We start from the raw sequence: 25,664 nt of genomic DNA on the forward strand, positions 1-25,664 counted from the left end.
TTTTTTTTTTTTTTTTTTTTTTTTGCGGTACGCGGGCCTCTCCCGTTGCGGAGCACAGGCTCCTCCGGACGCGCAGGCTCAGCGGCCATGGCTCACGGGTCCAGCCGCTCCGCGGCATGTGGGATCCTCCCGGACCGGGGCGCGAACCCGCGTCCCCTGCATCGGCAGGCGGACTCCCAACCACTGCGCCACCAGGGAAGCCCTGATTTATGTCTTTATATTTTCATCATATGAAAGACACAGCTGTACTTAATATCAAAATTAAAATTTGTAATGATATATTGCTGTAAGATTTAGATATTTTAATATTCTCATTTTTTACATGGGTATTTTTGTGTTGTTTAGTTAATTATTAAGTAAAATTATAAGTTTGTCTCTTCTAAAATGGAGAAAATGAGCACGACCTTAATTGTGAATTGCAATTGGGAATTGCATTTCATGGAAAATGGATTATTTCTATGAATGTTAAATTAAAAATTTCTCTTCAAAATACTTTGATAAATAAGGAGCATTTGTTCAGGCTCCATGAAACCATGTTTACATTGTTAGGTTTACTCTAGATAAGGGGTCTGTTATTTATATTTGTTTATTATGAGTTTCTACATGTTTTTAATACTGATGAATTGAGCCTAATTATTGTATAGAATTGTGTCATTCATATTTCAGGTTTACCAACAACATAAAATTCATATTATGGAATTTTTATAAAGTTTACTTATTAACTACAGAGTTCTGTTTATGTAATATTAGTCAAAAACTGACATTAAATGAGAATGTTATGACTAGGGTACACATATGTTCTGGCTTACCTGGGATTGTCCTGGTTTACACGTGTGTTCTTGATGTAATTAATGGTGCCTCCTGTCATTTAAGAAATGTCCTAATTTGGATGATGAATTATATGAATGTATTCACATAATAGAATTCCTTTCAACAAGTATTTACTGAAGATCTACTATGTGTCTGGAACTGTTCTAGGTGCTGGCTGGGGAAATAACTAATAGTAAACAAATTAAAAACAAATGACATATCGAGTAACTTAGAAGAGTTTATCTGTTCTTGTTGTCAAAAAGGTGATTAGGTAAATTGTCTTTGTCATGGAATATAACAAAGTAAAATATGTCATTGGTGCATGTAATTGAATACTGCTAGAATCACAACACATTAAATATATAGACAGAAAGGAACCTATGAAGATTTTTCTTAAATAAATTTTATTTATTTATTTATTTATTTTTGGCTGCATTGGGTCTTCGTTGCTGCGCACAGGTCTTCTCTAGTTGCAGTGAGCGGGGGCTACTCTTCGTTGCGGTGCGGGGGCTTCTCATTGCGGTGGCTTCTCTTGTTGCAGAGCACAGGCTCTAGGCGTGTGGGCTTCAGTAGTTGTGGCACATGGGCTCAGTAGTTGTGGCTCGTGGGCTCTAGAGCACAGGCTCAGTAGTTGTGGTGCACAGGCTTAGTTGTTACATGGCATGTGAGATCTTCCTGGACCAGGGCTCGAACCCATGTCCCCTGCATTGGCAGGCGATTCTTAACCACTGTGCCCCCAGGGAAGCCCAAGATTTTTTTAAAGAAATTAAGAGATATGCTATAGATTTGTCAATAAGATGGTAAGAATGCATTGTTTTTATAAAGTTCATGAGTTCTTTAAAATTTTTCAACTGTATTTTAAACTTATAGGTATAAAAGAAAAGCTGCAAATATCCATTTAACTGAATTAAAATTGTTTTGACAAGTTAGGTCAGAAATCTCAAGTGAAGTTGCTTATAGTTTGTAAAAGCTTATTCAGTACACCTATTATTTTCTTAAAGTATAGAAAGTGAATAAGCTGAACAAAATCTTCTTGGCTAGTGGAGGTATACAAAATGTACAGTGAGAAAGCTGAGTAAGGGGCATAGATTTTAAAATGTTGAAAGACACTAATCTGGATCAGTCTATAGTGACACAGTCAGGGTCATTCTTTCAGCTTTTGAAATTCAGCCAAAGAATGGATTTTGTCATCTAAAGTATACTTTTAAAAAACATCCTCCTGGGGGCTTCCCTGGTGGCGCAGTGGTTGAGAGTCCACCTGCCGATGCAGGGGACACGGGTTCGTGCCCCGGTCCGGGAAGATCCCACATGCTGCAGAGCGGCTGGGCCCGTGATCCATGACCGCTGAGCCTGCGCGTCCGGAGCCTGTGCTCCGCAATGGGAGAGGCCACAACAGTGACAGGCCCGCGTACCGCAAAAAAAAAAAAAAAAAAAAAAAAAATCCTCCTGAAAGAGCTTTGGTGGCATACGGATAGGCAAATGAGTTGGCCAGTCAGCTATAACTTCTTTGGCAGTTCTTTGGGCAATTAAGAGTTAGAACCTGTTCTCTGATTATATTGTCTTGGCATATAATTCAATTTTATTGGAAGAAGGTGGTATTAGAAAGCGTTAATACAATGATATATGTAAATTCCTTTGAAATGTTCCCTGTAGAATTGTGCAGTCCATATAATTTATATAGCCCTTTAGTTGATTCTGCCTTCTAAATTGTGGTTTGTGTTCATAGAACTGTTTGAAATTTTTTTCTTACAATTCAAATTGAATTTCTAGGTGCAACATTTTCTGAGTAGAACATTTTCAAACCTATTTATGTAGACTCAGTCCCCTTAGCCATCAGACTTCATATACTATTCACAAGAACTTAAATAATATTAAATTGTAATAGTTTTAAATATAAATTAGTTTACCTTTGTAATACCATTATATCTACCAATAAGGTATTTAACTTTTAAAAAATGCAGAAGGACTTCATGAAGACTCTGTATGAAGTCGTTGTCTTTAGTCTTTTTTTTTTTTTCCAAGAAACATTTGTGGTTTACTGGAAGGAGTCTGGGTTTGAAGATCAGACCATCCGGCTTAAAATCATGGCTCTATTAATTATAAGTATGTTATCTTGGACATATTTTTAACCTTCTTCAGCCTCATTTTCCCAAGTTTGTTGAAACAGATAAAAATGCTAAGTATTAACCCTAGCACACAGAAAGTATTTGGACTGTCCTATGTGCTCAAAAAAATGTTTATTGAATCTGAATCTACATTTCTTTAGTTGTTCAAATTTTATTGTTTATCTCTATCTTTTTATTGGATTTGATTTTCTGCTTACACAGCAGTGGGGAGAGCCATTAAATTCAGTTAGTTACAATGGTTACCAAACAGAAAGCAACTCAGACATGGATCAAATACTGCTGAAGTTCAGAGCAATTCCATCTGGTTTGTTAATGGCTCTGGCTGCCTATCTCCAACTATTCTGGGAACTACTGATTTAGAGTTGGTTATTAGGTTCATTTTAACTTTACTCAGCACAAAATAAGTGGTAGGCACTGCCTGTGCTTTGTCATAGAGAAGCATGTGACATAGACCATGCCCTTATGGAGCTAACAGTAGGAAGTACCCATTGTGGTCTGTCATTTGCTCTTCCTCCCCACCAGTTTTCTCTTTGGAATTATAAGTAGCTCTAAGATTCTTATCTAATTTGCAGCAGAGCCTTTAAACCTGGGAGGGGAGCCAAGAGAGTCCAGGAGGGAGGATGTCATTTGAGATCTATATGTTTGCAGAGCCTGCTGCCACTGTAATTATTCTGGGACCGCTGGTGTTATAATCACCTTTTACAAGAAAAGATCTTTTTAAGTATCACCTCTAAATGCAACTATTGCAATTGTCTTTTGGTTGCCTTCTCAGATGTTTGCCTCTTCAAAAGGTTGTGTCCAACACTCCTGAGGTTATTTTTCAGTACTACCATGTTGATTGTGGCATCCTATTTCCTATGAGGCTCAAATATTAATATATTTTCCCCTTCCTGCCTCTGGATCACATATCCAGCTTTTGCCTTCAAGTTAAAAAAAATAATTAAAAATCTTTATTTTTATTCATTTGACAATTGTAAAACTGTGAACATTTAAAAGTTATGTTAGAAAGTGATCTTTTAAAAAATTTTTTTTTTACTTTGTACATAAGACTCTCATGCAAGTTGGAGTTTTAAAACCATTCTAATAGGAAATTAGAAAGTGATTTTTATACACTTCTTTTTCAATTCCATTTGTAACCTGTAATTATTGAATAGAGTGATCATAAATTTTAAAACCTTGAATCACGCTTATCTATGCATTTGTAAGAGAATGTCCCAGTATGAGAATAGGACATCCTATTTGTGACTAAACTAATTTTGTTTATAGGCCAAACATACATTGACTTTTAATTTAATTTTTTAAATGCTTAGTAATTTTTTAAAAATATTTTGTTCATGTTCTACTTCAGCATGTTCAAAATCATCCTGTGATGGGAGACCCTGGCTCATTTCTGGACCCAGGCTTTAATTGTCTTGCTTTCTTTGGCATTCCTTAATATTTATGCCTTGAATATTGTCAATTCTACATGGATAACATTAGATAACCTTCTAAAAAGCTTTCTGAACACAATGTGTCTTCATAAAATGATGATTGATGATAGCACCTATTGTACCCAGAAATCATTGTTAAAGTCAAAATTGAGAATGAAAAGAACATGCTATTTATCCAGCTGTATTCAACTATGACAGAACAAAAAACAGCAATTTTAGAATCAATATGAAATTTCCATTTCCATTTTCCCTCTACAGACTCATAATCTGAGTTTGTGATGGGTAGAATCTGTATTACTGGCCTGTTATCTGATCAGATACTCAGTGCTGTAATTTGAGAAACTGTGAACTATCTATTGTTATGTAAAAACACAAACAATCTCCCTTGGTTCAGTTTTGTTTTAATTTAAAAATTTTAACATACCTTCCCTTCAAAGTCTTATTAGCACTGGCAACATCCAAGCCCACTCGGATGTCCTGATACCTACAGACAATACAGAACAAACTGGTTATCTGGACTGGGCTATGTAGATTGCTGATCAAGTAATTTGTGTCAGGGATGCATTTCATTATGCCAGACCTGGAATAGGGGATTCTTAGAGGAGCCAAAAAGGGCACTAAAAACCAGAGGACCAACGAAATCAGCCTTTGAAAAAATCCGGAATTTCATGATTTGAGAGTCCAGGTCCATATACTAGTTCTGGTGGAGTTACACATAGATATCCAGATGAGGGGGACTGGGGCAGAGGGGGTCAGAGGAGGGTTGTCTCAGCACCAGGAGTTTAGAATTTGGAGGAAATAAGATCAGAGGGAGAGAAAGAGAGTGGGTATGAGTGAGAGATTCAGTTAGTAATGAAGGATGACTACAAACAATGGTGGACATTTGTGACTTAGACTGAAAGGTCAATTTTGTGTTAGTGGGTTGAGCTATCTTAAAGAACAAAGGGTATCATAGATACTTCCCTAGGTAAGTTTTCATTTTACTAAGGACCCCATGAAACATAGTATTAAAAAAAAACAAACCAAAAACAGATTATAAGGAGAATTTCAGCTACTTTGTTGACTGGGTGAAGTAGTTTTGAGAAGGTGGATCATTTAGGAGTCCCGTTTTCCATTTATCATCGTGGTTAAGAGGACAGAGACTATGGCCAAACTGCCTGATTTTGAATCTTAGATATGTGATTTAAAAGCTTAGGACTTGGGCAATTCCTTGACCGTTTTATGCCTCAGTTTCCTCATCTTTAAAATGCAGAAAGCAATATGACCTACTACATAAGATTGTTATGAGGAATAAATGAGTTAACATATATAGCTCTTTCTAGCATCAAGCAATTGCTATGTAAGTTTAAGCAATTATTATTGTACAATAAGGCATATTGGGCTAGGACAGGGGTTCCCCTGATTTACACTAGGCAAATCACAAATACAACCTAGAAATGGGCAAGGTATATGGTGTGTTTGTACAGGCAACTGTCCTAAGCCTTAGTTATATCTGAGAGGTTCCTCAGACCTTGCCAGGGACACTTCCTAGATTTCTCCAGGTAACTTCGTCTTGGCTAGCACCTTACTATCTCAGCGTGCAGGCACACTGTACCCCATGACAGCAGTGCACTGTGATGTGTGAAATATTTGAGTATATTTTTCAGCCTTTCATGGGTGTTGTAAATATTGTATCTAGAATTTTTGGGAATGTCATGGTCTGCATAATCTTTGTATTTGCTCAGAACCAGGAGGCCATATTCTCATTGAGGAGACTAAGGAGAAAGAGGTTTGGGGAATAAACATAACAGAGGATCTTGACTACCAGGCTAGGTGCTAATTTCCTGAGTAACTCCAGGTGTATCACCTAATATCAAGATCTGTTTTTACATCTATAAGGTATCAAAGATCAACTTATTCACCTTTTTGGTTGTCTAATTGTCCAGCCTATCTTTTAAACTTCTTATTTTGTAAACAAACCCTTACTAAGAAGTTGTATATTTCTAAGCCTTATGTGGCATTAAAATTCTAGGTCCCTTAGAGCATTGCTCCTAACTTTTAGAAATTCCCTGCAATGTATTTCAAGTCTGAGGCAAGGGAAGATAGCTAGTTTTCCCTTAGGCCCCAGACTTCCTTGGATTAGGAATCAGAAGACCTGAATTCAGATACAATCAAATACACTGACTTGGTCAAGTTTCTTTACTTTTAGTATTTCATCTGTGAAATGAAAATAAAGCAACATTTAGGATGATGATCAAATTAGATACCACATAAAGTCTTTTAAGACAATACCTTGGGGCTTCCCTCGTGGCGCAGTGGTTAAGAATTCGTCTGCCAGTGCAGGGGACACAGGTTCCAGCCCTGGTCCGGGAAGATCCCACATGCCGCTGAGCAACTAAGCCCGTGCACCACAACTACTGAGCCTGTGTGCTGCAACTACTGAAGCCCACGTGCCTAGAGCCCATGCTCCACAACAAGAGAAGCCACCACAATGAGAAGCCTGCAGACTGCAACGAAGAGTAGCCCCTGCTCGACACAACTAGAGAAAGCCCGTGCACAGGAACAAAGACCCAATGCAGCCAAAAATAAATAAATAAATTTAAAAAAAGACAATACCTTGTTAAGTAAGGTCTATTTTTCTTAATTCTTCCTTTCCTATCTTCTGGCTCTGATGGAACTTCTGGAGAAAGAGCCAATCCTATTATACTTGGTGGCAATATTGAAAAAAATAATTTTTTTCCCCCAAAGAACCAAAGAATTCATGTTTCTGAAAGATTATAAATTACTCTTTTTGTATGTGAATTGTAGAGATGTAGCCATTGACCAAGTATTATCCATAGAGAGCAGTAATGTGACAGTAGTCTGTCTTATTACTGAAGGAGAGATATTTCAGGATACCTTCATTTCCGGACCCCAAAAGGATGAGCTAATAAAGCACAATGGGCTAAAGGCCCAGCTGTGAGGTTAGGAGCCTAGATGGCAGAATTCCATGGATTGTTCTTGGTCTTTTGGGATCTGCAACATGAATAGACCTCAGTTGATCCAGGAATAGACTTCCTTTTGCAGCTAGAAAGAGGGGAAGCTGAAGGAGAAGTGAGTGTGCCTGGAATAGACAGGAGAATTGAACTTAATTTAGGGAGTTCCCGGGTATCCCTCTCTTGTTCACACACGGTAAGATTTTAATGACATTTTAAGTGAGAGCTGTTTACATTTTAAGAAGGAAATTATCATACATTGGGTGAAAACAAACCCAGCCTGTACCTCAATCCTGAGCCACACTTCCTGTGTAGTGGTCCCTAAGTGATTCCTAAGAGCACAGTTGCTGCATTTATTAAACTTTTTATTTACTAAGGAGTGGATAGTAGCATATGGGAGCAATGACAATAGCTGACTGATGAGAAAACAAAGAAATTCCAGTATTTTGCTCTTTTGAAAAAAGTCATTCAGAATTTAGTCATATTGGTTCAGCTGTTGTAACCAAAGACTGATAAGATAATAGAGGTCTTTGTGGTGGTTTTGTACTGAAATCCTTTATCTTTATGATGCACTGGGGCCCTTTAGAGTGGAAAGCTTTTAAAACTGCTGTTGGATTCAGAACTCAAATTAGCTGCTAGTATACTGGGACAGGGGTTCCTTTCTCAGGCAGTCACCACAAAGTAACTTTTATCAGGGGACCTTCTGATAGACTGTTAGTTTCTTCAGCTTACCCTATTTATTTCTGTTGACTTTTTGCTGTCCTATTTTGTGACATTTAAAAGAAGGCTATATCAAAAAAGGCCAATGCTAAATGATGGACTGAGCTTGTGAAGTGGAGACATCACAGCCCATCTGATGTGTGAGGAGGCTGCAGTATGAGACACAGCAGTTTAACCAGGTTACCTGTGGGCAGAAAGATCAAATGCAGCTTTATTTTATGACTAGCATTGTATTTTGTCTTTCTTCTCAAACAATGTCCATTAAAACAATTAGAACTGACCAGGGAATTGACTCTTAAGAGCTTTTCTTTTCAACTGAATTTAAAATCTTTCTGGGTTGTTGGCTGAGTTCCTTGACTGATGCTGCTTGGAATTATTGTTAAGTTCTTTAATCCTTGCCAGGATTGATGTGGAAAAGTATATCTCTATCAGAATTCCACTCCGGTGTTATTGCCACCCCTCCCCATCGTTCCAAACACACTGTTCATGCCCAGGCTTCTTGTAATTTCATTGTTAAGTCCTATTAACTTTGTTAAAGCAGTATGTGATCCAGTAAAGGAGAATGGTTAGATAGAAGTCTTATTTTCAATTTGCTAGGACACATTTCTAGATAATGCCATTTGTTAATGTTAGTTTTATTTGGCTTGGTAAACATTGTGTTTTAACACTATTGCCCTTCATTTCATAAATATGAAGAAATAAAAAACATGCAGAGAAATTCACAAAAATTAATTTAGCCGTCCTTGCTTGTTCTCTTTCCCTTTCTCTCTACTTCCCTCTTTGTTTCTCCCCTCCCACCTTCTTTCTTTCTTTTTCTCTCTCCCACACCCCCATTTCTAGTTTTCTCTGTCTCTCTTTCCACTGCTGTGCTTGTTTCTGGGTTTTTTCATTAGAAAAACTTAGCCATCACCACATAACAGTGATCCACTTTCAGGGGACAGCCATTAAGAGAGTGACCCGTTTAAGACTTTTATATTGTAAAAGTCCTAGGTACGGGAATATTGTAATAGAGGTGAGGCAAATCCATTTAGTGAAGTGCTCTGCAAGGTGCCTCCCTTGTCCAGATGTGGAGTCTTTAGGGACTTCCCAATGCCCAGTCTTATTTCTAGCACCACTGATTGTAATTATGTATATTTTACATGGGCAAAATTAACTAGCAGGTTGTGGTACTAACTTTTATGAGCTGATGAAAAAAAAGACTTAAATAAATTTTAAACGACTTTTAATTTTAATTTTTCATTCTGTATCAAGAAGGGATTTATCCTAATTGTCTTATTATTTTACCTAAATTCTCATCTATTTTGAATTTTCTCTGTTGGCTTTGGGCCTAGGGACAGGTAGTTATAGTTTGTAAAGTTTAAAATAAATAGTCTATTTTAGTTAATTTTTTTCAAGTTCTTCAGATTATGACCAAAAAAGGCTAGAGGGCTGATTTTGAAACTGTTGTGGTGAAAGATGGTATTTGAAAACTTTTGATGAGGGAAATTGCTGCTGTATTTACATTTTGAAAAGTGTTTCCTTATTTATGCACTATTGACTTCCTATTGAGACTCAAAATTTTAAGTACAACTGGTAAAAATTCAATGGATCAAACTCAGTAAATCTGAAGTCACTGGAATAAAGCCCCCTAAGAAAAAAATGTGTCAATTTTAAAGGTCTTTCCTAACTGAAGACCATTTTGTGATAGAGCCAAAGGTTAATAAAATCAGTAGTGAATGTAGCAATTTTACAGATAAGCTATTCACAACAAGTGTAGTTACTTGAATAAAAAGCTAATTCAGTTCTAAAATGCCACATGCAGTAGCAGTGAATAGCTGCTTTTAGGTGCTTTCTGGAGGAGGATAAAATACAGAATCACGGCACTCTTCTCTTCCAGCGTCCCTGGCTGCCTGTAAATTGCTGTGAATGGGGCTGTGGGCTGACAGGCTCTATTAAGACAAACTGCCTTTCTCATCGGAGAGATAAAATAAATCAGGTGTTTAGTCAAATTAAAATACTTCAGCTGGAGCAGGCCCTGGGGAGCACTGATCCACCTGACTAATCTAAGAGAAACTCAAGACAGATGTGGTTTGGGGATAAAGACGACCCCATGGAAAAAAAAAAACAAAACACCAAAAAACCCCCCTACTGCACTGTCTTTGTAGTTGGAGAATAGATACAGTTTACAGCGGAGAGTGTCAGGCGCACACTGTGTGTGATATTGGATAAAAGCAGGCGCCCTAACCTGTAGAGAAGCTGTGTATGGAAGCTCTTTTTTCTGGTTCCCTTTTTTTGGTTTATGAAACTACTTATGTTTTTGTGGAGAGACTATTTTCTGGCAATGCTTTTTAGAGAATCATTTTAAGATAGCCTGAAGGATGTGAAACGGATGATGTAGGCAGCTACTGATGACCTCTGCTGGCCTGGGCAGATCCTCAGGATCTCATCTGCTGTTTTTCGAAGTGGATTTTATCAAACCTCAAAGCGTTATTTAACACAAGATTTTCTACATAGAGTTAGCCTACCTCATAAGAGCATTCTATTGGGTTGCCCAAAAAGTTCATTCGGTTTTAAGTAAAAATAAAAGACACATTTTTCATTTTCACAAAGAACTTTACTGAACAATGTATTCATTAACCAAACGAACTTTTTGGCCAACCCAATGTATGGTCGTTTGCCTTCCTTAATATGTATTTAGGCTGCCCCACTATGTCCCATAAATTGTCTGCTTTTTCAGCAACTCTCGCAGTTGTAGTTCCTTTGCTATGGCAAAGTTTCATGTTCAGTTAAACTAGTACTTTTGAGATGAGATAACTTGTGTTCGCAGGTTGGTTGGTCTGCGTGATTTAGACTTGATGTTGCTTTTATTATAGCTGCATACATATTTGCTGTTAATTAAAACAAAAATCCAGCACCATGGATTTTAAATACCTGGGTTTAAACCACTATATGTGAACAAATACAATGAGTATAGAACAGAAAAATGACTACACACACACACACACACACACACACACACACACACACACACACACATATATATATATATATATATATATATATATATATATATATAGTCCCTTGGGGATCAAATTAACTAGAAATCAATTTAAACCATACAACAGCTTACATTCTCTAAATGTGTAGGCTAATGTGTTGTGTGTGTATACATATATATCCATATGTGTATTTCCCATTTCAAGGGCAACTTTAGATTTGTTTTACTACTACATTTCATTCCAACTGCATTTGTCATGCCACTCACATCTATTCAAAATATATATGTGCTTCTCAAATTTAAGGAAAAGATAATGACAGCCTTATATGAGCACCCAACTCTTCAATTCAAACATACTGATCTCTGGCTTGTTTTCTTCTTAAACATGTATGTTTTAAGTTCAATGAAAGACTTATTTAGGTGTTATTGAATTTTTATAATTAAACAACTTGAGTGTCATGCTGGTTTGTAAAAAGATTCAGTTAAATGGTGTTATTCTGTAAATTCAGAAATACATGTCTATTAGTATTGGAAGCACCAATGCATTTATAGACCTGTTGGCTTCACCTTGAACAGAAGAGGCTAAGAAGCCATTTGTGTGTTATCTTCAGCTTCTCTGTTTCCTATGCAGAGGAGAAAGGGAAATATATTGAAGATTTTTGAAAAGACAAAGTTTAACCTGGGAGAGAAGAGAAAATTTTCCAGTCTTTACTGGAGGATCTAAATACCAAATTTGACTCTTGTATTGGTCCTTGCCCAAAATTTCCAATGAATGCTCTTCTTTATTGACAAAGAATTATGGTACAGTAACTTTCCCAGTATCCAGTAAGTCTTCTCTTAACTCACCTCATATACATAGGTATAACAAGATAATTACATGTAGATCAGAATGTTGCCAAAAAGTATATGCAATAAACCCCATTTATCTATTCTCATAACTTTCCAAACTATTCTCCACACTGTAGCCAGAACACCCACATCATCTCTTGTTTAAAGTACTTTAGTGATTTTGAAATTTTCTTAGAATAAACATGAAGTTCATCCAGTGGTCTATAAGGAGCTGAATGGTGTGACCTTTTCCTACCTTTCTAGCCTCATTTGGTCCTCTACTCTCCTTTGTTTTTCTTATTTACGTTTTACTACCTTCTTTCAATTTCTGGAACACACTGACACTCTCCACCACCACCTGCCCCCTCACAGGGCCTTTGCCTATATTGTTTTCTCCTACTGAAAAGCTCCTTGACCACCCTCCAACTCTTTGCCTAGTTAACTCTGTTAACTTGATACTTTGTCAGGCATAACTTCCCTACACTTGAGCCTCCCAAACTTGGTTAAATCTCCCCCCAAATGTCTATCCTGTTTATAATTCTTATTTAGTTATTGTTTACATTTATATGTGTGATTATTTGATTAAGGTGAAAGGGAACTTTGCTTTTTCTTGGTATGGTATTGGTATCCTTAGTTCTTGATATAGTACCTGAGATTCAAGAAATATTTTTTAAATTAAAATTTAATGAAATGAGTAAGTAAACTCCATACTTGTTTTATGTCTTCTCATTCCTATATATCATTAACATTTATATTAGTTGAGCATGTTGTGATTTGGAGGAGATTTTTATGATCCCCTCCAAGAACCTGATTTTGTATTTTAACATTTCTGGATCAAGAAGTTCTTTCTTTCACCAAGCTGAAATTCCTATTGCTGAAATAAAAACTCATTAAAAAAAAAATCACTTTCAGTAGCTAGAAAGAACAGCTGGTCACTATCCTTGATGCAGTATTTGTTTCCTTACCAGTGGAGTACATTTTCTAACATCATTTCACTATCTTATTTTTCTTTTAATTTTTAGTTTAGGCCACCTTTCAGCTCAGTAAATCTTTAAGGGATATGGGATATTGACAGTTTATTTATGTATTTACTTATTTATTTTTAAGGACTTGAATTGGCATTAAGAATACCAAGGTAATTCTAAATATTGTAACTTATCAGCCTTACCTTGTGGGAATCATATACTAGTAAGTGCTAGCCAGCATCACCTGAAGGCTTGCTTTTCCCATGGACCCACTCAAAAAATAGGCCCATTCCTAATTAAAATATGTTCAGTTTCTCAAATTGTCCTGGTGCTTTCCTAGCAGGAGTGAGGGGGGTTTCATAAGGAGATTGGAAGTCTCCTCTTCCACACACACAAAAACTGGCAATCTTTATCTCTTTTGACAGCTGGTGGCATCTTTCTGAAAAGCTTTCAAAGCATAGATCATTTCTTCATAATGAAACCTGTGTGCTCAAATACAGTGGGTTGTGTGTTGAAATTCTTATCTTATGCTATGGCAAAATGCTCTAATTTAGATTCACAAAAGGATCCTGTACCCTTTACTTAGGAGAGCTGTGCAATTTGCCCATAGATAGACTGTTCAGCACCATTAGTGCATATCGTAGGTGTGCAGCGACATCATAACCTTTTCAACCTCGAATGTGTTTTTTCCTTTTGAAGAGTGACAAAGGGGTGAGGGAGCCCCCCAAGCAACATTATTGCCTTTAAGGATGAACTTGGGAACTTTAGCTTGATCCCCTCACCAGAAAAAAAAAATCAGTTTCAATTCTTTCTTACCTGAGGCAAGACAGATTTTTTTTCTTTCTGTAGCACTCATCCCATGGCCAAGAGTGACCCCTGACTTCTGAGATTCAGAGACAGATCTTTACACAATAGAAAAATTTTATGAGGGCAGTGATCAGAAAATTCCTAAGTAACATTATTTAAGCACCTATTATGTCTTAGGTCCTCTGTCAGTCATTGAGGGTAGAGGTTGATTATAGAATATTAATACAACCCATAGTTTCTAATCTTTGGTACTAAATAGCATAAGATTACTAGCTTGAGCAGATAGATTTGGGTGGGGAGGGAAGGGGAATGTGGTGAAAGGGAGAGAATGGAGTAGGTTGTTCTGTTTTGTTTTCTTTTGTTTTGTTTTAAAGAGCAAGAGGGAAGAGTGAGTGAGAATTTTATTGGCAACAGTCCTTTCTCTTGGCAGGGGTGATGACTAACCCTAGCGTTCATTCCATTGCTACTCCATAGAGTTCCTGCACTTACAGTGACCTCTAGTTATTGTCCCAGATATTTAAGTGTCTTAGGGTAGTCCCTTTCTAAATCTGCCCACCCACTCGCTTCCCTAATTCATTCAGAATTGTCTCAAACTTGTGAGATATCTTTTCGCTTCCATTTTAGGTACACCTGAGAGCCTGGCAGAAAAAGAACGGCAGCTCTCTACCATGATTACCCAGCTGATCAGTTTACGGGAGCAGCTCCTGGCAGCTCATGATGAACAGAAAAAACTGGCAGCCTCACAAATTGAGAAACAACGGCAGCAAATGGACCTTGCTCGCCAACAGCAAGAACAGGTGAGCCCTGCAAAAGGAGCTGATGAACTGGAGGTGTGGAATGTGCCAAGCTCAGCGAGTAATCACATTGATTGGTTTATTTGTCATAAGCCTTCCCAAAAAAAGAATGAAAGAAAGAAGCCTTCTGGAAATCCAGGGTCACCGAGAATACTGAGGGGATATGTGGAGGACAAAGAAAGGCGTCATAGCAACTGGGCATAACTGAAATGATAACATTGTTCCAGAACATTTGGATTTGATTAATTACTTGGGGAGACTTGTTCATGTAGGCATCACGTATATTCCCAATGTAGCTTAACCATGAGTAAATCGCTTCTCTCTGGGCCTTACTCTTCTCTCATCCAGAAAAGGAGGATCCTGGTCTAGAAAAACTTTGAGAATCTTTCAGTTCACTGGTTCAAGCTAGGGTGACCATATGTCTCAGTTTTTCCAGAATAGCTCTGGCTAATGTCTGTTGTCCAAAGCAATTATTAATACTCCCCTCTTCCACTTGCAAAAGTTGTCCTGGTTTGGATGATAAATTATATGGTCACTTTATTTATAGCATAGGTAAATCATTAAAAACAAATTAACACATGGCTCATGGAAGAATTTGACTTCATTGATTTAGAAGTGAGAAAAATAGCAAAGTTTGTGTGTATCTTTTAAAAAATAAATCACTTTCCCAAATGTTTTTCCTGTCTCATAAGAGTGCATTAATCTAATAACAATGATCCTATAGAGTAGTCCCTGATGCTTTAGAACAGATAGACCCAAATTAATGTGCAGTTTTTAGGAATCTGACATTATTACTGGAATTATCTTTTCAGTTAAATGTATTTTATAGGGGTATATAGAGCAATATATGCTCTGTTGATTTTAATGAGTTGTGACGTCTGGTATTTTATATGCTTGAATATTTGCCCACATGTAGGAATATGGACTCAGCCCCTAATGGAAAATAACATAAAGGAACACTGTAAAAAATCAGAAGTTAGAATGTCATTTAGCTATCCAGAGATGACACAGTAATTAACTATTGACACTTGTGAATAAGCTAGCACAAATTAATCTTGACACATTTGCAGACGAGTGATATCTTACAGTGAACACTTTGTAATTATATTTCAAAATGAAAATTAAATGACACTTAAAACTAGGTTGTCATGCTCAATGAAGCGAGCATGTAGCTCAACCGATTGGCAAATAAAATTCAGAATTTGAGCCACATGGTGCTTATGTACCATACTTCACTGTGTCAAACCCATACATCTAGAGTGGATGATAGTAATTGCACTGTGGTGTTTTGGATGCATTTCTATGCAGCACTTTATCATTTAGGAGGGACCATCAATATTAGATGTCTAGTGGTGTTTCACTGGATGGCTAAGAGGAAATAAATATTCAGAGATCCAGCATGTATACCTAGAATTGCAGAGTGAGTTGTCCATTTCTGATTTGAACGGTGATAAGCAGAGTGGGCCTTTCCAAACTGATTACATACTGTTTCCATTTTGCTTATAAAAAGCTTTGGGGAGAAGTGATCCCATTTCTCAACCTGTACCCTTCGTTAGGGGTAGCTTTATCATGACTTCTAGAATGAACCAGTCATCACCAGAAACCATTGAGCCACATTTGGGGGCAGATTGCTATTTGTCATCTTCTGCTGAAAGGAATGTGATTTGGGTGTGTCCCTCTACTCTATGCTAAAATATTGAAAGGACTCAGGAAGTATACAGCTGAGGGCTGGTTCACATCCATTTCTACTTCCAACATTGTCCATTCTAGAATATTTTGGAAATAGAAGAAATAGGAAGAACATAACTCTTGCCTATAGGGCACCACTAAACCAAGTCCTTCTAAGTGCTTTCTGGCCATTTTTTTTTCTGGCTTCCTAGGTTGGCAGTGAGTGTGTTCTCACTAAGGGGCATTCCAATGGGCTTCAAACTCCAGCAGCTCAGATTTTGAGGTAATAAGTAGCCTGACACCTAACTCCTGTTTTGTAGTAAACACCATTATCCTACAGAAGTTCCCTGCTCTCCTGAGGGGCAGATTCAGTCTTCAGTAGGGCTTGCATTAAGTAGTTAATGTTTCTTTTTACAGATGAGATGATGTGCTAAGATGTTGAATTTGATTGTTGGGTGAAGCAGGGAATACAAAACTTGTATGTGGATCCTGTACTGTAAAACTAACACATTACCCTCAAAAGGATGTGAATAAATATTAAATTGTGTTTGTTTTTAAAAATGCTTTGTACATTCCACATTATATCAACAAAAAAAGATAAAGGTTTTTGCCTTTTGCTGTATTTTTTTGGCACTCCCTTGACAATATTTGTGTTATCAGTTCTGAAAGTCTTTACAGTAGAAAAGGTGTCACCAAAGTAGGCCATATTATAAGTAATAGAAAGTTCTTTCCTATCTTTGCTTACAGATTTTACTTTTTAAATACAAATTAAGCTCCTTAGAAAAATGTAGGCAGAGTTTTCCTGTTTTTATTCTTCAAGGATGAGATTTTGAAATTCCCATTCTTTCCAGATGACCAGTGCAGATATAGATGAACTGCTCACAAATGTAATACAAGGGGGTAGTTTTCATGTACAGGTAAAGATTTAGGGGCAAGCAGAGAGATGGTACCTGTTTGAAATATTTCCTTTTCTCCAACTTTCTGATTCTGCCTCTCTCATTTTATAGGAACTCTTTCATGTAGACGTACAGTAAAGCATCCTTGTAATACCAGGAGAGGTACCTGAGGTAATGGCAAAAGTGTAAGCATTTCATTTTAACTTAATGAAACTTTATTTCTGATAGATTGCAAGACAACAGCAGCAACTTCTGCAACAGCAGCACAAAATTAATCTCCTGCAGCAACAGATCCAGGTCAGTGTATTTTATTACTCTCGTCTGATTATACTTAGATACTTTTCTCGTTGAAAATGGAATTTAAAATGCTGCAAATGCACCCTTCTCTTATAAACAGCACCAATAGAGCTGTTTGTTATTCAGGGATGTTGTATACAATTGTATGAGTGGATGTAGAAAATATCGACTTGGTGGTAGTCTAAGCATTCTTTTCTGATGTGATGCGTAAGCAGAATAAACCTTATCTTTTTTTCCTTCTGCCATTTGCCTAACACAACCTGGTGGAAACCTAATGGTTTCCAAGGTAGCATACACATGCTAGTTTATTGTCACAAACTACCTGCTGCTTTATATTTTACCATCTAATAGGATCATGGGTAGAAGCTTATGTTTATTTGCTTGTTAGGACTGTCTGGGCCAATTATGAGAAGAATCTTATGACCTAGGAAAAGGTTGGTAATAATTAATTTGTTCTTTAACAGATATTAACTGCATTTCTGCTAGGTGCTGAAGAGAACATAAAGATTAATAAGTAATTGTCTGTCTTCAAGAAGTTTGTAGTCTAGAAAGGAAGAAAAACTTGTTCTTGAATAATTGTAACACACTTTAGAAATTTCTTTTCTTTCTTTTCTTTTTCTTCATTTCTTTTCTTTTCTCTTTTTTTTTTTTTTTTTTGTGGCAGGTTAACACAATATATAGGTCATAATTGCATGGGCCTGGGAAAGAATTCTGATTTCTGTCATTCCTTTAGAGATTTGATGGTTAATTCAGCTAACAGCTTTTTGACATAGGTAAGGGAAGTGGTCTCCATTTTTGAATAGGAACATAGGTGTGTGACTTCTAGAAAGCCTTAGAATAAGCAACTGGTTGTCTGGTGATTAATCCTCAGGAATATTGATCCCAGAGTTATAAGTATCCACCACAGTCTCTGGGTTTCTCTTGGTTGCTGTAGATATTTTCTAACCACTGGGATCTATGATTCAGCCTAGTTGGGGCAGTATATTCTGAATTATATTAGTCCTTTCCTTGAGATTAGTATCACACCTTCCTATATTTAAAAAAAATCATTTACATAAAGTCATACCTTATTTCACCTCACTGATGAAAGCCAGTGATTTTAACTTAGATTTTTGCTTCATTTTGTAATCACACTTAGTGTTCCAGGTAGTAGTCACTGCATTTAAAATACCAATTTGGTGCCTGAAGAAGTACCTGTACCTAATTTGGCATTTCTTCTAGCTGTCTTTACTAGGAGGTCTTAACCAGTGTTTGTTGTTATTGTTGCTGTTTTAGTTAGTTCTGATTCTATATTCCATACTCAAGTCTGTATGTTTCAAAATAAAGAATCCAAACATAGAGGAGACGGTATATCTCTGGCATTTGGGACAGTCAGCCTTTATAATTAAATCTTGAAATAATTTCTCATCCTGGTATCTCATGACTCATGCTGAGATCCTTAATTAAATAACTGTCCAGGTGTTCCCTTGTTCTGCCCTTATTAGAATTTTCAGTGTGTCTCCCACTGCTAAGGTCAAGATTTTTAGCCTGTGGCTTCCTACATTTTTCTCTAGATCCCTCTCTAAGAACTCAGTAGGTGTTAAATAACCTAACCCGATCATTTAGTTCTCTCTGTTTCTCCTATTTGTAAAGCAGAAATGGAAGAAATTCCCTGAGATGTTCTCATATCAGTTACTTACTATTAATGTTTTTACTACCTCTTTATTACTTACTTCTTTGTTTATTTTGAATATATTTCACTTCTTAGTCCAAAGTTGTTTGCAGGAACTGGCTGTCTTAATTGACATTTGCCTGTTGTACTGAGGATCTCAGATGAATAGCAACAAAATCAAAGTATTTTAATGAAATATTATAGGCATTTATTGATTACATATGATTTTATAGTTATAACTTGACTATATAAAGTTGATATCTTTTTCAGGAAACTATAGGTCATGATCTTAAAATATTATTCATCAGAATGTTCAATCTGAGAAAACAAGAAAGTTGGTTTTTCAAGTGTTTTAATAGAAGTTTAATTGCTTTTAAATTTGTAGATATTTCTCATTGTTTAAATTTTTAAAAATTGAAGCTAATCAGACCTTGATCTCAGCAGTATAAATTATAAAATCATAGAGAGATTCAAAATAGTTACATTAATTTTAGAAATATGGGATTCTTTGTAACAGGAATTCATATTTTAAAAAATAAGAGGAGGCAATAACTATATTTATAGTTTATTCTGTCCTGAGCTACAGCTTCACTGCATATCTTGTCAGTATTTATTTTATCGAGCATGAGACCATTCAAAGAATTTTTTAAATACTGAAAAACACTTCTCCTTGCACAAAACATATTAATCTCTGACACTTACAAAGCATGTATTTGATATTCAGACTTTTAGTTGTTTTTTTGGAAGGGGAATGGGTTAACTGTATTTTCAAATAAGTTTTTTGACCAACCATAGGCGTGATCAAATTTAGGAGAGAGACTGTTGTTAGACTAATTTTAATTTGAGCAAAATACGAGATTTAAGAAATGCTTCGAACATTTTGCTATCATGAAACATTCTCCCTTTTGAAAACAAAACAGAATAAGATAGTAAATACAAAACCTTTCTCTTCTGAAAACAAATGAATACAGCGACAATTTGAGATCCCAAGTTTGAACTTTTTCCTTCTTTTAAAATCTTGTATCCTAGAACCTATTTGCTAACATGGTCAGCAAGATTAAGCCATGGCAATTGGCCATAGATCCCAAGTATCAGGTGGGATACATAGATCTAAATAATACATTTAAAGATTATTCTTTACTTCTAGTTCAGAATGCTGACTTCTGAATTAGTACTGTTGTTTTGAAATTTGCAAGCTGTACTAGAAAGAAAGGGAAGAGTGTCTAACCTCTTATAACAACCACACACAAACACATCTGGGTCTGTTATAATGGAAACAAATGAAAACCTGGGTGGTTTGCACACTGAAAAGCAGGATCTTTCATTAGCGATAGGAAAAGGCATGATTAAGATAGTATTGCAGGGCTTCCCTGGTGGCGCAGTGGTTGAGAGTCCATCTGCCGATGCAGGGGATACGGGTTCGTGCCCTGGTCCGGGAAGATCCCACACACCGTGGAGCGGCTGGGCCCGTGAGTCATGGCTGCTGAGCCTGCGCGTCTGGAGCCTGTGCTCTGCAACGGGAGAGGCCACAACAGCGAGAGGCCTGTGTACCGCCAAAAAAAAAAAAAAAAACAGATAGTATTGTAAAAGTCCACGTGCTTATTTTATTTGCAGTCCTTCAAAACTTATTCTAGTTAAAAATTATTTCATTTATATAGTTTTTCCTTTAATATAATTTTAATGTAATTTTGCCTTGGTAGATTCTAATTAAATTTTTAAAGGGATACTTTTAAGACCATATATGGTCTTTAAGCCATGTTGAAACCATAAGATGAATGATTTTGTGAACTAATGTTTTTACACTTTCGATGAGTCAATTTTTACTATTTAAAAATCAGGTTAATAACTTTAAATGATTATTAAAATTCTTTAATGTCAACAGATCTTTTAGGAGGCTGTTTGCTTAGTGAATTCAAATCCCTCTGTTGGTGCTTTGGGGAAAATGGCGATTCCTCTAATTTGTTACATATTAAGTAATTCCCCGGATATGGAGCCCAAAATAGACATTTTTGATATTTCCAAGACAGAAATAGCACAGTTTTTATCAACTTTGTGGATAGCAAAACTAATAGATCATGGAATATGGATCCTTGGATTTGGGAATGTTGATACTCATGTTATAATTCCAAAGGACAAATAACTGCTTTAGTAATTTCTTCCTCTTTCTCCCACACCATAGTATCTTAGCCAATCTTTTGAAGCATTTTACTTATGAGTTATGTTGACTAGGAAACAAAATTCAGTTTGAATCCATTGGGCATATCAACACATATTTATAGCATTTTAATCAAACATTAAATGTAAGTCTAATCTAAGCAAACCGGAAAATATTTTATAAATCTTGATTTCTTGATCCGTCCATATATTTATTCATCTAACCTCATTTGACCATGTCATGGTTTTTGAATCTAAAGATATTCTTCATGGATACAATATACCACATTCTTTGGTTTTGATAGCATGTCAGTAGGAACATATTTAACGATGGCATTTTGTTGCTAGAACTGAATCTTTGCAAGAGAATTCACCTTATTATCACTGTGAGAAACTTACTTTTTCAGACATGAATGGTGTGATCCAAATATTCATATCTCTTTAGACCCCTCTGTACAGGTGGCGTCCTCGCCTCACGTCGCTGACCAAACAACAATGGTCTCTTAAGAAGGGACTGATTGGTTGGGATTTTATTTGGGCACTTGGCCTCCTGGGCCAGAGCCAATGATTTAGTCAATTCATATACATATACCTTTTTTGGGTGAAATTGTGAAACTTGAAATTCTTAGCTCAGTTCTTTGTTAATCTTTATGATTAGTATATAATATTCATTGTCCTTCCCTCACAATTTAATACATGAATTAGATGGTGAACTCAACCTGTGGAAGGCCTGAACTAATGCCATTGCTGCTGCTTTGCAGATACTCTCTCTTGTCTGAAAACTTTCTCTTTTAAATGCTCTAACACATACTGCTTATTTACACAGCCAAATGTTTGTCTCCTCACTGAAGCTTCACTCTGTTCTTTAGCGTATGTGAGTATTTTTCATACATAGTGTTTTCTTTTTTGATTATAATATATTCATTTGTGCTATTCACATATTTTGTGTGTCTCTGTGTATTTGTCATGTGGTTGAGTGCCGTTAAATATGTGTTCTCCTTTCTTCCTACGTAACCAGTAGACATATCAATATTATGAGCAGGGAGGTGATTGTTCTTAAACCAGTAAACAGAATAATTTGAAATGTACTCTCACCTTTTAAGGAGATAAACCTTGCCTTTTGTTTCCTTCAGTATGATTAACTACAGGCATTTCAGGTATCTGCTGAGCAGAATAAGGACTACCTTTTCATGTGAAGTAGTTGTCTAAAGATCAGAAATAATTACTTTGTACATTAGCCATCATGGCCTGCATGACCTGGTTAATTAATTTTTTGCCAGCATAATAATAATAGATATATATTTGAAGATATGCTTCATCATTAAGTATCTAAATGACCTCTAATTTTAAGAGCTGGACCTTGCATTTATTGTCCTTTGGAACTGGCTGAACAGTAAGTAAAGTAAGGGGCCTGCCAGTCTCACATAGTTCGTCTGTCTTGTGTTGTATATGTTGTATCTCTTTGTTAATTGTATTTAGCATTGATAAACAAAAAGCAATTACACTGCTCCTGTTTTGGCTCTAGCAAATAGTCCTTTTTCTGGTGTTATTGATCAGGTAACAGATCTCCTTTCAACAGCCTCTGAACAGGACCAAATAAACCCACTGAAAGTAATTTGATACTTCTATTGGCATTGTACATGTATCTGATACTCTCCTGCAATGAAATGAGAGTTATAAACAAAGCTTAGAAGTCTAGGATTAGCCCCCAGCTTCAGCAAACCCTTAAAATATTTTGTAATTCTATCTTCAACCATGAATTAGCCAGGAAAAACAGACCCTCTCTCCTCTCTCTATTTTTCTGCTGTATGCGATTTTTAATTGCCCATGGGCAGGCTGTTATGATCTTCTTTGGATGTTTAAAACCAAGATAAAAATGCAAATCTAATTATTTCTTTTATGTAATCGAATTAACTTTTTAAGTAATGATAGATGCTGTATAGCCTGCTTCTAACATTTTAATAATGAAGTTTCTGAATTATAAAGAATAGGGGGGCTTCCCTGGTGGCACAGTGGTTGAGAGTCCACCTGCCGATGCAGGGGACACGGGTTCGTGCCCTGGTCCGGGAGGATCCCACATGCCGCGGAGCAGCTGGGCCCATGAGCCATGGCCGCTGAGCCTGCGCGTCCGGAGCCCGTGCTCCGCAGCAGGAGAGACCACAACAGTGAGAAGCCCACGTACCGCTAAAAAAAAAAAAAAAGAAAGAAAAGGTAAAGCTGCTATAATTCATGAATAGCAAGGGCCTTAGATAAAAAATATAAATTATCACTGTGGATTAGAAACTCTGCGTGAGTTAATCATGCTAGACTGTTAAAGTTGGAGTGGATCTAGAAGTAAAAAGAGGTGATACTGGACCAGGTCCTTTGAGCTGCTATACGGAATTATTAATCAGCTTGCTACTTATTTTCTAAATGTGGCCTTATGGCAAAGATCTCATTCAGCTGACAAGAGCCTGATGGTGAATCTCAATGCTTTTCATGCACTATCCTTCAATTTCCCCAACCCTCTTTGATGACCCTCCGTCCTCTATCTTATCTACTTCTTATCTCTCAGACTTTACTCCCCAGCTCCCTCTCAAATCAGTGATACTGAAAATGCAGGGAAACCAAAGTCTCTGCTTCCTTCTGGGATTAATGAAAATGAGAGAGTGCATTACCTCTTCACGGGCAGGAGGCTATGGAGCCCAGTGGGCAGTTGATCCAGGTGGTGCCAGCACATGACATTACATAACACTGTATCAATTCCCCAAGGAAAAAGCAGCTCTTTTCTGTTTTTCCTTTGATCTCTCTGATTACATTCAGGGCTCAGTTTAGTGTTAGCACACTTTAATACCTTTCTAGGATGTGCTAATCTCTCTTTATAAGAGAGAGAGATCATCTTAGTCTCAGAGCCTTTGGAGGCAATAGTGCTTAGCTTAGAATTTAAATAAAATCAAATAAAACTTTTATTTTCATTGTTATCTGGTTATCTACTAATTATGACAAGCGATTTTCTATTGGTTTTCTATTTGAGGTAGTGCTATTGAAATAAATGTATTTAAGCAAAAAAAAAAAAGTCTTTTTTTTTTTTTTTTTTTTTTTTTTGCGGTACGCGGGCCTCTCACTGTGGTGGCCTCTCCCGTTGCAGAGCACAGGCTCCGGACGCGCAGGCTCAGCGGCCATGGCTCACGGGCCCAGCCGCTCCGTGGCATGTGGGATCCTTCCAGACCGGGGCACGAACCCATGTCCCCTGCATGGGCAGGCGGACTCTCAACCACTATGCCACCAGGGAAGCCAAAAAAAAAGTCAATTTAAATAAAACTTTAAGTAAATAAGAACTGAGTACTTGGATATGGCAAAAATTATAAAGGTAGTTCTTTAATGATGGAATTTTAAGAAACTATTGAAAGAGCACTACACTGAGAGATGTTAAATGTTTCCCCTCCATTCTTCTACTTTCACAGAATGTTAAACTTGGACACATCCTCTAGAGGTCCTCGTGGTTCTCCCTCACTGATTGGGGGTAGGGTAGGTAGCTGTTCCTATCGTACAGCAATATAGTGAGTTAAAAATAACCCTGAGATTATGTTTTTTCTACTTTTTTGGAATTAAAATGTCCTTTCCTTTTATGAAGTACAGGTGATAATAGATGGTATGTGCTTTGTTTCTTTGTTTTCCAGTAGTTTTAGTTGGTAAAATAAAAAGTTCCCAAATATGTGTAAGTCCCCCACTTTTGTTTTTCTTTGAAATTTCTTTGGAACTCTTTCGCTAGTCCAAATCCTTTACTTTATACAAGGAAACTGAGGCATAGACAACAGACTCGTCCAGGTTTAAAAAGCTACATGTTGTCAGAGCCATGAGTGGAACCCAGCTTTCTTTGACTTCTAGTCTAGTACTATTTCCAACATTCCAGGATGTATCTCAATTTGCCCTTTTTGTGATTTGAATAAATCTTAGTGCACTTTAGTTTTCCAGTTTGTAAAATGTGGATAATAATACCTAACATCTAAAATCTCATTACATTCTCTTTATCCTTAAATGGAAAAAAATTGAAGATTGCCCATTAGAATCAGTTTATATCTCAGGACTACTATAACTGTGGCTGCATGCCCACAAGGAAAGAGATAAAAAGAACATAACCGGAATCTTTTTGTAATGTGGTATGAAATGTATTTATGGCTGAGTGACTCTTGGTTTTTACATATAAACTTCTTAGCTAATTATATTACTTTCTGGGGGCTTAAAAGTGATATGTCTCTATATTGAGGATCAGTCCCCTTTAATGTTAATACCTGTTTTTATAGCTACCTTCTGCAGCTGATAAAAGGGAGCAGTGAGTGACAGCATTTGATGCCAGTGGTTCTCAACCTTGATTGTACCTTGTAATCACTTGGAAGCCTTTTAAAAATACTGATGCCTTGGTCCCACTGTAGAGGTTCCGATTTAATTGGTCTGGGGTACAGTCCCAGATGGGGACTGTTAAAAGCTCTCTAGATGATTCTAGCAGACAATCAGGATTAAGAAAAACTGCTCTGTATAGTGTCATGAAGATTAAATGATTAAATGTGAACTCTAAATTGTTTGGACTATTCATCTATCTATCTATCT

The 25,664-nt window shown here is 36.8% G+C and overlaps 1 protein-coding gene across 9 annotated transcripts in view; it reads left to right on the forward strand.

Moving 5' to 3' along the window:
• The window catches only part of SOX6 (SRY-box transcription factor 6), a gene marked incomplete at its 3' end in the record, with an annotated part of 516,843 nt that overhangs the window by 296,540 nt on the left and 194,639 nt on the right, over positions 1-25,664 (forward strand). For all 9 annotated transcript variants that reach the window (XM_079928497.1, XM_079928500.1, XM_079928502.1 and 6 more), the window contains 2 exons: positions 14,242-14,414; positions 17,204-17,272. In XM_079928497.1, coding sequence (XP_079784623.1) covers positions 14,242-14,414; positions 17,204-17,272 — 242 coding nt within the window. The remainder of the gene's footprint in view (positions 1-14,241; positions 14,415-17,203; positions 17,273-25,664) is intronic.

The sequence above is a fragment of the Stenella coeruleoalba genome (assembly GCF_951394435.1).
Source record: "Stenella coeruleoalba genome assembly, chromosome: 8".
NCBI lineage: Eukaryota > Metazoa > Chordata > Mammalia > Artiodactyla > Delphinidae > Stenella > Stenella coeruleoalba.